The following is a 12,499-nucleotide window of genomic DNA, read 5'->3' on the forward strand; positions in this document are numbered from 1 at the left end:
TTGAGATATATATATATATATATATATATATATATATATATATATATATATATATATATATATATATATACATATACATACATACATACATTTTTTTTTTTTTTTTTTTCAGTTTGCAAGTGGTTTACCGGGATTATGGCTTAAGATCTCTTCCATAATCCCCGTATTGTTTTTTTCAGCCAATGGCTGACTTTTTCTCTTGAAAGCATTCTGAGCGTCTCATGAGCCACTAGAACGCTTTCAGAAGCCGAATGACGGCTGCAGCGCAGACTGCTAGTTTTGGGAGGCCATCATATGGAGGAGCACAGGCGGCACACTCTGTGATCAGTGTCTGGAGGACACTGCTGATCACATATTGAGGTAAAGAGCCAGTCAGCTGTGTCCAGTCACAGCTGATCACGGATGTAAATAGAAGCTGGTTATGGGCACTCTTCCTCATATGGACAGCAAGAGGAGAGGAGGAGGGACCTGATAACTGCCTTCTCTAAAAGGGACATGTAAACTGATTATCAAGGCACTGATTACCAGTGCCGCCTCATCAGCGCACATCAGTGAAGGAGAAAAATTACCTGTTTGCAAAATTCTATAACCAACTATGAAAAATAGATTTTTTTTTTTTTTAAATGTATGTTTTTTTTGTTTAGTAAAAAATAAAAACCCCAGTGATAATTAACCACTTGCTTACTGGGCACTTAAACACCATTCTGCCCAGACCAATTTTCAGCTTTCGGTGCTCTCACATTTTGAATGACAATTACTCAGTCATGCAACACTGTACCCAAATGAATTTTGTGTCCTTTTTTTCCCACAAATAGAGCTTTCTTTTGGTGGTATTTGATCACCTCTGGGGTTTTTATTTTTTGCGCTATAAATGAAAAAAGACCGAAAATTTTGAAAAAAAACGCATATTTCTTTGTTTCTGTGACAGAATTATGCAAATTATTAATTTTTCTTCATAAATTTTGGCCACAATTTATACTGCTACCTATCTTTGGTAAAAATAACCCAAATTAGTGGATATTATTTGGTCTTTGTGAAAGTTAGAGAGTCTACAAGGTGTGGTGCGAATCGCACAAAATTGATCACATCTGATGTACTGGTGGACTATCTCGCTTCTTGTGACCCGAACAAGTCAGGAAAGTACAAATACCCCCCAAATGACCCCTTTTTGGAAAGTAGACATTCCAAGGTATTTAGTAAGAGGCATAGTGAGCTTTTTGATGTTGTCATTTTTTTCCCACAATTCTTTGCAAAATTAAGATTTTTCATTTTTTTTTTTTCTCCACAAAATTGTCATTGTAATAGGTTATTTCTCTCACGTGGCATGTGTATACCACAAATGACACCCCCCAAAAAATTCTGCTACTCCTCCTGAGTATTACAATACCACGTGTGTGACTTTTTTTCACAGCCTGGCCACATAGAGAGGCCCAACATGCAGGTAGCGCCATCATGTGTTCTAGGAACCTAAATTACACATCTAACTTGTTGACTATTTATTACACTTTTGAAGCACCAGGACAATGACACATGACACTGATGACAGATGGCACTGATACGTGGCAATGATGACACTTATACGTGGCACTGATGACAGGTGGCACTGATGACAGATGGCACTGATATGTGGCACTGATGACAGATGGCACTGATATGTGGCACTGATGACAGATGGCACTGATATGTGGCACTGATGACAGATGGCACTAATATGTGGCACTGAAGACACGTGGCACTTATACATGGCACTGAAGACACGTGGCACTAATACGTGGCACTGATGACAGATGGCACTAATACGTGGCACTAATATGTGCCACCGATGACAGATGCCACTAATACATGGCACCGATGACGCGTGACACTGATGACAGATGGCACTGATAAGTGGCATTGATGACACGTGACACTGACAACAGATGGCACGTGACACTGATGACAAGTGGCACTGATACGTGGCACTGATGACAGATGGCACTATGTGGCACTGACGGCAGGATGGCACTGACGGCAGGATGGCACTGACGGCAGGATGGCACTGACGGCAGGATGGCACTGACGGCAGGATGGCACTGACGGCAGGATGGCACTGACGGGGGAGGATGGCACTTTTTTTATTTTTTTACTTTTTTTTCCTTACTGCAGGCAGAACGGCTGCCGCTGCAGCCGTTCATCTCTCCCCTCTCACACTGTCTGTGCGAGGAGGGAGAGCGGCGCTGAGAGATGATCTCGTATGTTTACATATGAGATCATCTCCCATTGGACACGCCGATCACGCTGTAAACGGCCGCTGTGATTGGCCATTTACAGCGATCTGTGTTTGCCTGTCCCCGGGGGACACGGCGAACACAGAACTTCCGCGATGCGCGCCCGCGGCGGCGCGCATTGCGGAAGTAAACATCAGGCCGTCCAGGGACGACCACCCGGACGAACGCGCCTGCTCTACGGCCGTCATTCGGCTATAGGGCGGGCGCGAGGTGGTTAAATACCCCCAAAAGAAAACTCTATTTGTGTGTGAAAATTCTAAAAATGTTGTTTGGATTCAGTGTTGCATTACCACGCAATTGTCCTTCAAATTGTGACAGTGTTGAAAGATGAAAATTGGCCTGAAGAAGAGGGGGTTAAAAGTACCCAGTAGATGAGCGATTAAAAGTAAAGAAGAGATTTGGGGTCTTTTTGACCTTGGATCTCTGCATAAAGAGGATCTATCATCCTTCTTTCTATTACAATTGTGATTAAAAAATGTAAAGAGACGGTGTAAAAATAAGACTTTTTAGAGCGCCCCCATCCCTCCGTGCTTGTGCAAGTGAGATATCGCTGCAAACATTGGCGCAAGAGTAAGCACTAGACCTCTTCTGTAACTCTAAGCAGGTAACCTGTAAAGGCATTTAAAACATTGCCTATGGAGATTTTTAACCACTTTCAGACCGGACCATTTTGCTGGTAAATGACCAGAGGTCTTTTTACACTTTGGCACTGCGCTGCTTTAACTGGTAATTGCGCGGTCATGCAATGTTGTACCCAAACAAAATTTGCGTCCTTTTCTTCCCACAAATAGAGCTTTCTTTTGATGGTATTTGATTGCCTCTGCGATTTTTATTTTTTGCGATATAAACGTAAAAAGACCGCAAATTTTGAAAAAAAATGATATTTTCTACTTTTTGTTATTAGAAAAATCCAATAAACTCAATTTTAGTCATACATTTAGGCCAAAATGTATTCAGCCACATGTCTTTGGTAAAAAAAAAGTCAATAATTGTATATTTATTGGTTTGCGCAAAAGTTGTCACATCTACAAACTAAGGTACGTTTTCTGGAATTTACGCAGCTTTTAGTTTACGACTGCCTATCTCATTTCTTGAGGTGCTAAAATGGCAGGGCAGTACAAAACCCCCCCAAATGACCCCATTTTGGAAAGTAGACCCCCTAAGGAAATTGATAAGAGGCATGTTGAGCCCATTGAATATTTTATTTTTTTGCCTCAAGCGATTGAATAATGACAAAAAAAAATTTTTTTTTTTTTTTTTTACACAAAGTTGTCACTAAATGATATATTGCTCACACATGCTATGGGCGTATGTGAAATGACACCCCAAAATAAATTCTGCTGCTTCTCCTGAGTACGGGGATACCACATATGTGGGACTTTTTGGGAGCCTAGCCGCGTACGGGGCCCCGAAAACCAAGCACCGCCTTCAGGCTTTCTAAGGGCGTAAATTTTTGAGTTCACTTCTCACTACCTATCACAGTTTTGAAGGCCATAAAATGCCAAGATGGCACAAAACCCCCACAAATGACCCCATTTTAGAAAGTAGACACCCCAAGCTATTTGCTGAGAGGCATGTTGAGTTCATGGAATATTTTATATTTTGCCACAAGTTGCGGGAAAATTACAAACTTTTTTTTTTTTTTTTTTTTTTTTCACAAAGTTGTCACTAAATGATATATTGCTCACACATGCCATGGGCATATGTGAAATGACACCCCAAAATAAATTCTGCTGCTTCTCCTGAGTACGGGGATACCACATATGTGGGACTTTTTGGGAGCCTAGCCGCGTACGGGGCCCCGAAAACCAAGCACCGCCTTCAGGCTTTCTAAGGGCGTAAATTTTTGAGTTCACTTCTCACTACCTATTACAGTTTTGAAGGCCATAAAATGCCAAGATGGCACAAAACCCCCACAAATGACCCCATTTTAGAAAGTAGACACCCCAAGCTATTTGCTGAGAGGCATGTTGAGTCCATGGAATATTTTATATTTTGCCACAAGTTGCGGGAAAATTACAAACTTTTTTTTTTTTTTTTTTTTTTTTTTTTTTTCACAAAGTTGTCACTAAATGATATATTGCTCACACATGCCATGGGCATATGTGAAATGACACCCCAAAATAAATTCTGCTGCTTCTCCTGAGTACGGGGATACCACATATGTGGGACTTTTTGGGAGCCTAGCCGCGTACGGGGCCCCGAAAACCAAGCACCGCCTTCAGGCTTTCTAAGGGCGTTACAGTTTTGAAGGCCATAAAATGCCAAGATGGCACAAACCCCCCCCAAATGACCCCATTTTGGAAAGTAGACACCCCTAAATTTAGGGGTACACTAGTGAGACTAGGTAATAAATGGCGGGTGCCCTGAAACTATAAAAAAATAACTAACCAACCAGCGTCACCTGTAACAGTTATATGGTGATCACTGGTGAAAGGGTTAACTAGGGGGCAATCAGGGGGCTTTATGCGGTAGTATATGGGGGTCCCTGGCGCTATAAAAAGCTGCGGCGAACCTAAATACCTACCTGCCTAACTAGCGTCACCTGTGACACTAATACAGCGATCAGAAAAACGATCGCTTATTAGGCTGGGTTCACACTGGAGCGATGCGGGAACGCCACGAATGCGCGGCGGGTTCCCGCATCGCATGCCTCCCGGCGGCAGTTCACACTGCCCTATGCGAACTGCTGGGAGTGTCAGTGAAATGTTACTGACACCCCCAGATCAGTTCGCATATCGCAGTGCGATCTGCAAACTCGGATCGCATGGTGTGAACACCCATGCGATCCGATTCTGCTGCGGGCCAAAAAAAGGGTCCCGTGCGAATTTGCGGCGGGTGCGGCGAATGGCTGAACTCGAATCGCACAGAGATCGGATGTGATTTGCACTGCAGTGCGGTGCGAATCACATCCGTTCTCAAACCGCTGCAATGTGAACCCAGCCTTAGTGACACTGGCGACGGGGGGTGATCACGGGGTTAAACCTTTATTGGGGGGGTTAGGGGGGTACCTTAGAACTAAAGGGGGCTAACCCTAACTGCCCTAACAGTTATTAGTCACAAATGACACCCGCCGGGTGATCAGGGGGTTAAACCTTTATTAGGTAATAAATGGCGGGTGCCCTGAAACTATAAAAAAATAACTAACCAACCAGCGTCACCTGTAACAGTTATATGGTGATCACAGGTGAAAGGGTTAACTAGGGGGCAATCAGGGGGCTTTATGCGGTAGTATATGGGGGTCCCTGGCGCTATAAAAAGCTGCGGCGAACCTAAATACCTACCTGCCTAACTAGCGTCACCTGTGACACTAATACGGCGATCAGAAAAATGATCGCTTATTAGGCTGGGTTCACACTGGAGCGATGCGCAAACGCCGCGAATCCGCGGCGGGTTCCCGCATCGCATGCCTCCCGGCGGCAGTTCACACTGCCCTATGCGAACTGCTGGGAGTGTCAGTGAAATGTTACTGACACCCCCAGATCAGTTCGCATATCGCAGTGCGATCTGCAAACTCGGATCGCATGGTGTGACCACCCATGCGATCCGATTCTGCTGCGGGCCAAAAAAAGGGTCCCGTGCGAATTTGCGGCGGGTGTGGCGGGTGCGGCGGGTGCGGCGAATGGCTGAACTCGAATCGCACAGAGATCGGATGTGATTTGCACTGCAGTGCGGTGCGAATCACATTCGTTCTCATAAACCGCTGCAATGTGAACCCAGCCTTAGTGACACTGGCGACGGGGGGTGATCACGGGGTTAAACCTTTATTGGGGGGGGTTAGGGGGGCACATTAGAACTAAAGGGGGCTAACTCTAACTGCCCTAACAGTTATTACAGTCACAAATGACACCAATGCAAAAAAAAAAAAAAAAAAAATGACATTGGTGTCACTGTGACTGGGGGGCAGGGGTAATTGGGGGGGTGATCGGGGGGTAAAGGGGGGGTGTGAGTGTGCCTGGCATGTTCTACTGTGTGTGTAGAGTGTTGGTGCAACTCACCGATCCGCTCTCCTCCGTGTCGGAACGAAAAATACCGACACGGAGGAGAGAATACATCACTTCCTCTCCTGTGTTTACATTACAGGAGAGGAAGTGATGTCACCGGGGATTTCCATTCGTCGAGAGCGATCGCGAGGGGGTGGCCATGAATGAATGGCCGCCCCCTCATCCCGGATCGCTCTCGACGGAATGCCGACCGCCGCAGGCACCGGGGGGGGGGCCCGATCGGGCCCCCCACCCGCGGGCAGGCAGGGACTTATATATACGCCCATATGCCTGCCCGTGCCATTCTGCCGACGTATATCGTCGTGCGGCGGTCGGCAAGTGGTTAAGTACCATCGTTTTTCCCCATTCCACAAGCAATTTTAAAGCATAACATGATGGGTATGTATTTACTCTGCGTAACATCATCTTTCATATCATACAAAAAATTGCCTTATATATATATATATTTTTTTTTTTGAAACCGCTGTGCAAACACTGTGTGCCATAAAAAAATTACGATTGCCATATTATTCCCTAGGGCAGTGATGGCAAATCTTGGCACCCCAGATGTTTTGGAACTACATTTCCCATGATGTTCATACACTCTACAGTGTAGTTGAGCATCATGGGAACTACATTTCCCATGATGCTCAAAACATCCGGGGTGCCAAGTTTCGCCATCACTGCCTTAGAGTTTCTACTTAGAGAGATATTTTATAATTTAATTAATATTTTGGGGGTGGGTTTATAAGTAATTTTCTAACAAAAAATACTGATTTAAACTTGCAAACAAAAGTGACAGAAAAGGCTTGTTCAGCAAGTGGTAGTTAAGATAATTGTAAAGCTGAATGGATTGTAAACTAAAGACTAGAAAGGTAATCGGAGCAGATGTCCGGCTGCATAGGGTCTTGTGTTCTGGCAGCACTCTGATAACAGACACCTAAAACTGTCATATATCAAAGATGCCATCAGGATTACATGAAGGAGCAATGAACAAAAGGCAGTTTTATCCTCATCCAGCAGCCTGATAGTGTCAGTGGTCCTTCCTGAGCTCTGAAAGGAGACCTATTGCCCTCTATGGTGCCTTACAACTTGCCGCTGGGCTGACATGATTCTGACAGGAAGAGAATAAGTCTAAGCATCGCCCACATATCCCCGAGATGAAAGTCTGTTTTTAATATGATTAGAAATGCAGATTCTTACAAACGCTTGACTGGTTTAAATATATTGGTTATTCTGTATTTAAAGATAGCTGTCCACCAAACTACTTATTCATTTTCAAATTGGTATGCATATATAATGTGTGTGTGTTTTTTTTTTTTTTTGTTTGTTTTTCTAGATGAGGGTCCGTCATTACCGACAAAACAAAATGAAGAATTCCGTCCATTTATTAGACGGCTTCCAGAATTTAAATTTTGGTGAGTTTGTTTTTGTGTGTCTGCAGTTGCAATAGTTCTAATATCTTTGTGGGGTGTGTGGTTTTTTTTTTTTTTTTTTTTTTTTCCTTTACATTGTCATGTTTTTGGTCCTTGTCATTTTGCAGTAGGGAGTGTGTTAGGTGCTGTGGTCATAAATGCATCTGGACTAGTAGATGAAAAGAAAAGCAGATGGATAAGTGTCATAACATAACACTCCAATGCTTTTGTGTCCTTGTGGGTTTTTTGGGGATTTTTTTCTGTTAGTGGTTACATTTTTTTTATCTTTATTTTGTGCATCAGTCACATGTAAGTGTTTCAGACAGTATAGGGTCACCTTCATCAAACTGACAATGACTGTCAACCAGTAAATAACTGCAATAACCAATCCACATGCTTTATTTGTCCTGATAAATGAGGCCGGGAGCTGTAAGTGACAGCATGGTCTCTGAAGTAGGAGTTTGCACTGCTGTGGGCTGGTAGTATCGCAATGGAAGGTATCTACATGAAATCCTAACATGGACTGTGCAGGAGCAAGCCAGTTAAGGTTTTAGCAACTCGTTTAAAAGGATATAAAAAACAATTCTTAAAGTACTAGTGATTACAGAAAAGGAAATGAGTGGAAGTTTCTGTGGGTAATTGGCTGGTTGTATATAATTCATCATGGGTAGTATTTTGGGCACTATTGCAGCTTGAATAGTGTTAAGGTAGAATATATGCAATATATTGACTACTGTGTTTTATATATTTATCTGAGCTTGTCACTAGTTTTACAGCATGAAATTTTAATCTTGGCTACATTTATGGCAATTAACATACTGTCAGTAAATGCGTGGGCATAGATTTGTGTAGCATTTTAAGCATAACATCTGAAGGACATTAAAGTTTAAAAAAAAAAAGAGTTGTAGGTTACAAAAAAAAAAAACTTGCATACTCGCCTAGATGGCTGCTGTATCGATCCAATGCTGCAGCTGTCCCCAGAGAACTGAGCAATCAAAGACTGTCAATTGCTCAGTTCTTTGTCTTCAGTGAGCAGAGACGTTCACCGGATCTTTGCTTTGCCCCTCCAACGCTCACTGGAGCGTTGGGCTGTAGAGAGGGCAGGAGTGGTTGGCTCAGGTTCTGAGCCAGCTTCTGGTTAATTAACTGGGCGGATCCTGACATTTATTGTCGGAATCCCTGCAAAGCCTGGGCCAGCTCTGTGATGTCAGCCGACAGTGTTTTTTTTTTTAGCTCAACAATGCAAAGTGTTACACCGCTCAAAGTAGTCATCCTTATGTGTTCCCCCTCCACTGCACAAACATAGGGTGCTGGCCTTGCACATAGCAGATGATCTGGATGGCCATACTCCAATAAAATCGCCTTTTTTATTAATTCAGAAACATACAAAACGCTATACAGCAAGCGAGAGAAAGAGATACAACACTGTGCTTAATCATAGCTATGATTGAGCGTCATATATGTTTTTGAGTCAAAAAAGGTAATTTTATTGCAGTGTGGCCTTCCAGACATTTCTTCATACCAGATCAGTGGGCTTTAGCCCACTGTCTGCTGAATCTGGGGCACAGGCGTGTGCAGCACCAAGTGCGCTCATGTGATCTCCAGGAAAAGTATGGCCAGAAAAGCTTTGACCATACTTCTCCTTTAGGCCCTGTACACACTGGTATTTAAAGCAGTACTTTGAAGCACATTTTTTAATGCTCCTCAAACTCCTATGCAATTGATAACACGGACGGACACGGACACGCTTCATGTTGAGGTTGAAGGAGTTAAAGCATTTCAAGTCTAACACGCCGCAAATGCGATGTTATTACAGTAATGGGAGTTTGCAGTGCCGTTTTAACTAGTGTCAAACATATCAAAAACGTGCATAGGGTGTTTAGAGAAGGGTTTTTAATGCTTGTTAAACATGAGTAAACGCACCTTTTAACACTAAAGTGTAAACAAGCCCTTAAAGTGGATGTGAACCCTCACATATACCCAGTGAAGTGAACAGCCTCCGACGATGCACTGGGATGAAACCAATCTCCCTATATAAATTTTACATGTATATCTGCTGTTTTCAGCCTGCTATATTCTTTAGAAAGTGAACATCGCATTTCAATTTTTACTTCCTCTTTCAGCAGTGAGAAGGCAGTCTTGGCATACACTGTGTGACAGCTGATTGGAGCAAAGGCAGCCCCCCCCCCCTTTCCACATAGGCAGAGGAAGAAAGAAACATGCAGAGCTGTGCTGTGAGTAGAGCAGCTTCCTGCTAATCTATTTATAGCAACCTCCCCAACACAAATTTCCAGCTGCTTTAATCTCCTGTGTCAGAACTTGTCAGAAGTTATCATGCTGATAATGGAAGAAGGGAGCAGCAGAAAGACATTGGACTCAGAGCTTTGGAGAGAGATAACTAAACACTGCAGATATGAGCCTAGGTCAAATTTTATAAATGGGTTTACATCCACTTTTAATGCAAGTTGTGATTTGGAGTTGCCTGTAAAATTATAAGCAGATGAAAACTGTTTTTAGATATATATTATGTTATATGCAGGAAACTGCTTCCATCTGTGGTTTTATTATTTTTATTTTTTGTCTTTCTGTCACATGAAAGAGAGATTTCTGCTGAAGCTAGAAGTGTAGGCATTGACCAAAGTTAGGAGGTGATGCAGGCCAGGACTTTAAAGGAATAGGTTTCCTTAAACGCTGGCCGATGGCTGGTCATCGTATGACGTCCTGGGCTTTGTGCGGGTATATCTGAATGTTGCCTGAAGCTACAGGCATCATTCAGATATCTGCTTTTTCAGCAGGCGATTCCCTACACCATGAGAATGATCATAGCGGCTGACCAGCCGCTCGATCATTCTTCCAGTCACTGCTGCGATTGGTGAGACGGAGAACGGATCCGCTGACCCCGGATGTTTACTATAGAGATTTACGGTGGACCAGATGGTCGCTGTAGTCTCTGATCTCGTTAGAGGCCTGATGCGATATGACATCACGCCTGGCCTCTGCATTCAAAGGAATGGTGTCGACTTGGCTGGGAAGCTGAGATCGTTTGTTTCAGGCTTCCCAGCCTAGAGGTGAGATGTTGGGGTCTTCTTGACCCCATATCTCACTGTAAAGAGGACCAATCATGCCATATTCCTATTACAAGTGTCAAACGAAAAAGTGTAAAGTAAAATTGACACTAAAAAAAAGTTCCCGTGTGCTCACACGCAGAAGCGAGCGCATATGTAAGTCTCGCCCACATATGAAAACCCATATGAGGTGTCGCTGCGAACGTTGGAGCGAGAGAAATAACTCTAGCCCTAGACCACCTCTGTAACTCAAAATATGTAACAAGTAAACATTTTTAAAATGTCGCATATGGTGATTTTTAAGTACCAAAGTTTGGCAACCTTCCACGAGCGTGTGCAATTTTAAAGTGTGAAATGTTGGGTATCTATTTACTCGGCGTAACTAAAATTTGCTAACTTTACGTTGTGTGTGTGTGTGTGTGTGTGTGTGTGTGTGTGGTTTTATTTTTTATTTTTTTAAAGCACGAAACTGTGCCAATGACCTCCATTCTATTCTCTAGGGTCTCTGCTAAAAAAAACATATAATGTTTGGGGGTTCTATGTAATTTTCTAGCAAAAAAAATTGTGTGTGTGTGTGTGTGTTTTTTCTTTTTTATTTATTTATATATATATATATATATATATATATATATATATATATATATATATATATATATATATATAATATATATATATATTTTAAGTTGGTAAAAATACATGCATTTATTTTATATTTTGGGAGCCTGTAAAGCATTGCACCATTGGGGGTGGGGTGCATTTGGTAGTTGTTACTCTGAATTTGGGAGTAACATGTTATGAAAGGTGAAGTTCTTCTTTTAACCACTTCCTGACCGCCATATAGCAGAATGACATGTGCAAAGTGGTCATAAGACATCCCGCAGCATAAGGCACGGTCAGTCGTTTGTCAGTCTGACGCACAGCAACCACCAATCTCGGTAAAGAGCCTCTCATGTAGGCGCTTTACCATGTGATCAGCTGTGCCAAAGCGTAAATAGGAAGAGATGTTTATTGGCTGCTCTCCTGTCAGGGGGTGTCTGTGCTGATTATCACTGGATGCCCACCTGTTTCCACCAGGTATGACCACCAGGGTTGCCAATCTGTGCCCATCAGTAATGATTGCCAGTGCAGCCTTTCAATGTCGCCTATCTGAGCTGCATATTAGTGCCCATCAGTGGGGCCTTTCAGTGCCCATCCATGTCACCTATCAGTGCTGCATATTGGTGTCTCATCATGCGTGCCTGTCAGTGCAGCCTCATCAGTGCCCATCCATGTCACCTATCAGTGCTGCATATTGGTGTCTCATCATGCGTGCCTGTCAGTGCAGCCTCATCAGTGCCCATCGGTGAAGGAGTACATTTATTTACAAAATGTTATAAGGGAAACAAAGCAAAAAATAAAAACTCCAGGGGTGATCAAATACCACCAAAAAGCTCTATTTGTGGGATCAAAATGATAAATATTTTGTTTAGGTACAGCGTTGCATGACAATGAATTGTCATTTAAAATGCGCTGAAAATTGGCCTGGGCAGGAAGGGAGGAAGTGCCCTGTATTAAAGTGGTTAAAGTGGAGGGCCACCCTAAAATAAAAAATGTAAATATTCTTAAAAAAAAAAAAAAAAAAACTTACCTGAAACCACTGTTGCTTGGCAGTCTTCCTAATCTGCCTCTTCCTATTCTGTGGCGCTTCCTCCTCTTTGGTGAGTGGCTCGTTGCCTTCTGGGACATGTGTGTGTTCCAGAAAACAATGAGGCCATCCACAAAGCACTGTG

At 43.0% G+C, this 12,499-nt stretch overlaps 1 protein-coding gene across 3 annotated transcripts in view; it reads left to right on the forward strand.

The window, feature by feature from the left end:
* The window catches only part of RER1 (retention in endoplasmic reticulum sorting receptor 1), a 51,854-nt gene that overhangs the window by 28,487 nt on the left and 10,868 nt on the right, over positions 1–12,499 (forward strand). For all 3 annotated transcript variants that reach the window (XM_077457668.1, XM_077457669.1, XM_077457670.1), the window contains exon 5: positions 7,590–7,668. In XM_077457668.1, the coding sequence (XP_077313794.1) occupies positions 7,590–7,668 (79 nt within the window). The remainder of the gene's footprint in view (positions 1–7,589; positions 7,669–12,499) is intronic.

This window comes from Lithobates pipiens, unplaced genomic scaffold (genome assembly GCF_037356315.1).
Source record: "Lithobates pipiens isolate NorthernLeopardFrog02 unplaced genomic scaffold, aLitPip1_a1.2 Scaffold_27, whole genome shotgun sequence".
NCBI classification, from domain to species: Eukaryota; Metazoa; Chordata; class Amphibia; order Anura; family Ranidae; genus Lithobates; species Lithobates pipiens.